The sequence below is a fragment of the Arachis ipaensis genome, chromosome B08 (assembly GCF_000816755.2).
Source record: "Arachis ipaensis cultivar K30076 chromosome B08, Araip1.1, whole genome shotgun sequence".
NCBI lineage: Eukaryota > Viridiplantae > Streptophyta > Magnoliopsida > Fabales > Fabaceae > Arachis > Arachis ipaensis.
In genome coordinates, this window is record NC_029792.2 from 14,799,644 (window position 1) to 14,804,152 (window position 4,509).

Sequence of the window (4,509 nt, forward strand, 5' to 3'; positions counted from 1 at the left end):
ATTTTTATTTAAATTTTTAGATAAATAATTTGATAATATGTTAGAATTTTTATGAATATATAACAAATTTTGATTTTTTTTTGCTATAACACAAATAAAGAGATAATAGAATTTGATTTTTGTTTACTAAAAAATAAAAAAGGGAAAAAATTATCTACAACTATTGATTAAGGAGATAGAATTGAATATAGAAATTTAAAAAATACTTAATCAATAATAAAAATTATTAAAATTTTAAGATTTTGGTATCTTATATTCTAAGAATACAATTAAAAATATTATAAATTTTTTTATAAAAATTAATATCCAAACTTTTTTTTTTATAGAGAAAATCAAGTGTCATAAAATGGTCCTATGACCTGGTATCTTTTAATGACATGATATAAAGTTTGAAATCTTAAAAAATATGCAGATTTTACAGTTTGAATGAAAGGATTTAAATAATAAATACTTATTAGTCACCAAAAAAAATAATGAATACTTATTAATTATTATAAGGTTTGTAATGTTGTTGTATTTAATGGCGCCACTGAACATGGTTTGTCCAAGTTAGTTGTCATGTTGTTCCAAGTCATTAGCAATTAAGAACCCTAAGATTCCAAACACAATACTTTTATTAAATAAATTTCCTCACATCCATGTTCTATGGATTTGAGTACCTCTCTCTCTCTCTTCTGACACCACTCTATACAAATTGCCAAAACCTCTTCTGTGTGCTGATGCAGCAGCTGGCACAGGAAAGTGCCTTTCACAATAGAGAAAGAGAAAATTAAACACCTCATCTATCTCATCATGCACATTTTGTACTTGATGAATTGCCACAACCACCTTTTTGAGTTTTTCTTCTTTCTTCTGAAAATAACACTGCTTTTTCCTCTTATTAGCACTTTGATCTCACTCAGAACATGAAGAAAAGGGTTGTTACTTGCTAAAAAGCTTAAAGCAGAAAAGTAACAGGTGGTGTTAATGTAATGATGGAATGAAATCTTTTCTCTCTGTAGTAGGATAAAAGGGTGTAGAAAGGTGCTTTGTGGAGCCTTTGGGAATGAGCATTCCAAAAGGGTAATAAAAAGTTGAAGACTTTAGAAAAAGTTTTGAACTTGTGGGTGAGAAAACAAAGGTTCCAAGTTCTAAAAGGTAGAAGAAGATTTGAAGCAGCAGCATAGAATAGAAATAGCAAATAGGGATTTAATAATGCCAACAGTGTGGTTCTCACTGAAGAGGTCACTACACTGCAAATCAGATGCATCAGAAGTTCATGATCCTAAATCAAGGAAGCAGCAATTGAGCACAATCTTAACCACAAAGAGGGCATCAGGTAGGTCAGGATGCTCAAGGTCCATTGCAAATCTCAAAGATGTCATCCATGGAAGCAAGAGGCACATTGAGAAGCCACCAACTTGCAGCCCAAGATCCATAGGTAGCAGTGAGTTCCTCAACCCCATAACACATGAAGTCATCTTGAGCAATTCAAGGTGTGAACTCAAAATCACTGGCTATGGTGGAGGCTTCCATGAAGGGCTTGGAACTGTTGGTAACAATGGTAATAACAACAATGGTGGTGCTCTTGGTAGTGAAAATTCAACCTTTGTTGGAACTTTAAGGCCTGGTACCCCTGGACCTGGAGGGCACCCTACAATGCACTACTTTAACCCTTCCTTTAGGCCTTCAACCACCCCACCAAGGAAATCTCCTTTCCTTTTAGGAGATAGTAATAAAGAAGGGTCTGGCTTCCATGGTGGTGGTGGTGCTGCTGCTGGATTTCATCATTCAAGCAATAGATTGTCTCTTGAGACAGATTCCAATGGGGCTTGCACTGTTACTTGTCACAAATGTGGAGAGCAATTCACCAAATGGGATGCTGCTGAAGCTCATCATCTCTCCAAGCATGCTGGTAGGGTAACCATTTCTTTTTCCCTTGATAGATATCTTTTGTAAATTTTCAATCTTATCCTGTATTCATTGTTTCAATCTTCAAATGGATAATGTCCACAAAATTATAGCCTCATACTAGGTGTTTTGGCCACATTAATACAAGATATGCTAATAACCTAATGTCTCTAGTGAGGAACAGTTTTAAGTAGCTTAACTACTTCAGATTTGTCCAGATACATTTATTTTTCAATATACCATTTTAATGAAATTGACAGATATTTTGAATAGGAAATGGAGAGAGTAACTTTTGTTTGAAAACTCTCGGGATTCTCCACTTAATTCTATTGCAACTTCCCCATTTCCCTGATTTGTTAGACATGAAAGTAATCACAGAATTCAATGAGTTCTTAGTATCTTGAAGTATGTTGCTACTTCTGCATTGCTTTAACATCCTTTGAAGTTTCATCTGTGTGACCAAAATTTTATGGTTTAATTTTGACAGTAACTGAACTTGTGGAAGGTGATTCTTCAAGAAAAATAGTGGAGATAATATGCAGGACAAGCTGGTTGAAATCAGAGAACCAATGTGGTAGAATTGAGAGAGTGTTGAAAGTGCACAACATGCAGAAGACATTGGCAAGGTTTGAAGAATACAGAGAGATGGTGAAGATCAAAGCAAGCAAGCTCCAAAAGAAGCATCCAAGGTGCCTTGCTGATGGGAATGAACTCTTAAGGTTCTATGGAACCACAGTTGCATGTTCCTTAGGCCTCAATGGCTCTTCAAGCCTTTGTTTATCTGAGAGATGCTGTGTTTGTAGGATCATAAGAAATGGTTTTTCAGCCAAGAAGGAACTCAAGGGTGGAATTGGTGTTTTCACCACTTCAACAAGTGGAAGAGCCTTTGAATCCATTGAGGTAATTGATCAAGACCCTTCACTGAGAAAAGTGTTGATAGTCTGTAGAGTTATTGCTGGTAGGGTCCATAGGCCTCTAGAGAACATTCAAGAGATTGCAGGCCAAACAGGATTTGATTCTCTGGCTGGGAAAGTTGGTCTTTATTCAAATATTGAGGAGCTTTATTTGCTCAATCCTAGAGCTCTTCTTCCTTGCTTTGTGGTGATTTGCAAACCCTGAAGCAAGAGAATCAAAGTTCTTAGCAAAAAAGAATGGCAATATTAAATTGTTGAGTGATTTTGTGGATCTATGGAATGGAGGGTCCTTTTATTCATCTTTTGAATCCACTTCCAAGTCAACTTGCTTTTTCTTTTTTTGTTAATTGTATGAACTTTCTATCCACACATTTGTAGTTTTTAGCTAACACTGAAAATTTTCTTCTGCACAATGAAGTGCAAAGAGGTAAATATTGTAATTGGTAATGAAGTCAAACTAAATGATCATTGCAATTGCTTGGATATAGTTATTTATTTAGATATTTTGTTAAGATATATTCAGTTTTCCAATGTACTATTTTGTTCAAATAATTAGTTATTTTAAAACAGAGTAAATATGATATTGGTCTCTCATGTAAGATGAAGAAGCAACTAGTGTGATTAAATTTTACCAATACCATGATGATAGAAGAATCTTAGTTGTGTGTGCATAAAATTAAATGATACAAGTACAAGTTAGGAGGCTAGGACCAGGTATGAAAATTTATCTTATTTGTATAGTTTAATGCAGATGCATTATTTGATTCCATTTTAAATGACCATTTAATAACTTCAACTGAATGACCTCCATTTATGATGAGCGGTGGGTAATACTATAATTAGTTACATCTTAATCACTATATCTACCATATAATGTGAAATCAGGCCATGTCTTTGACCTAAGATTAATAGACATATTGTAAAAATAATTCCCACCATTATTTATTATTATTGTTGTTATTTTGTTTTTCTACTATTCAGCTTAACATTACAAAGACTAATTCACCGAAAATCTAATAAATTTTATTTAAGAATTTGTTATTGGCCAATCAATTATTCCATGTACAAGACGGAATAACATTTACTCAAATTGAAGAGTGAGCCGACTAACCAACCAACCTAATTTTGATTATTCATTTTATTTTATTTGATGAATAAGGAAGAAAAGAAACAAATAAGTAATAAATAGAAGCATGTGATGTGGTCCTAGTTGAGTAAGTATGGATCAAGTTCAAACATAGGTTATTCCAAAGATGAGGACAAACATAAGGAAGGATACTAAGAGAGTTAGAGGTATATGTTAACAGTTGAGGCATATATTCCTTGTCTCTTCTCTTATTGTCACTGTGCTGCCAATGCTTTGATAATATTTAATTGGCCGCCTTCCTTTCTCATTGGATCTTATGGATCATCCTGTGATAAGATCACCAACGGCTTAAGATAAGATCTAAGATGAACTAGGGTTAACACACAAGATAAAATTTGAAACAAAGAAGAACAACAAAATTGTCTCTAGATATTTTTGTAAGTGTTTATTAAGCTTAAAAGTATGTATAAATTTTGATAAGTTTGACCCTGTAGAACCTATTTGAATCTTTTACACATAAAAGAGAAAAAAAAAGGCCAGGATTCATCTCCTTGCATATGTTATGGAAAAAAAGAAATTAAAACAAAGGGAAAAAATGTTATGTTTATTTTAGATGAT

The 4,509-nt window shown here is 33.4% G+C and overlaps 1 protein-coding gene across 1 annotated transcript; it reads left to right on the forward strand.

Annotated features, from left to right (window-relative positions):
* Window positions 559-3,311, forward strand: LOC107613636. Its single transcript, XM_016315731.2, has 2 exons — window positions 559-1,894; window positions 2,378-3,311. Exons 1-2 carry the CDS (start codon window positions 1,195-1,197, stop codon window positions 3,007-3,009), a joined length of 1,332 nt encoding a protein of 443 aa, XP_016171217.1. The 5' UTR covers window positions 559-1,194; the 3' UTR covers window positions 3,010-3,311.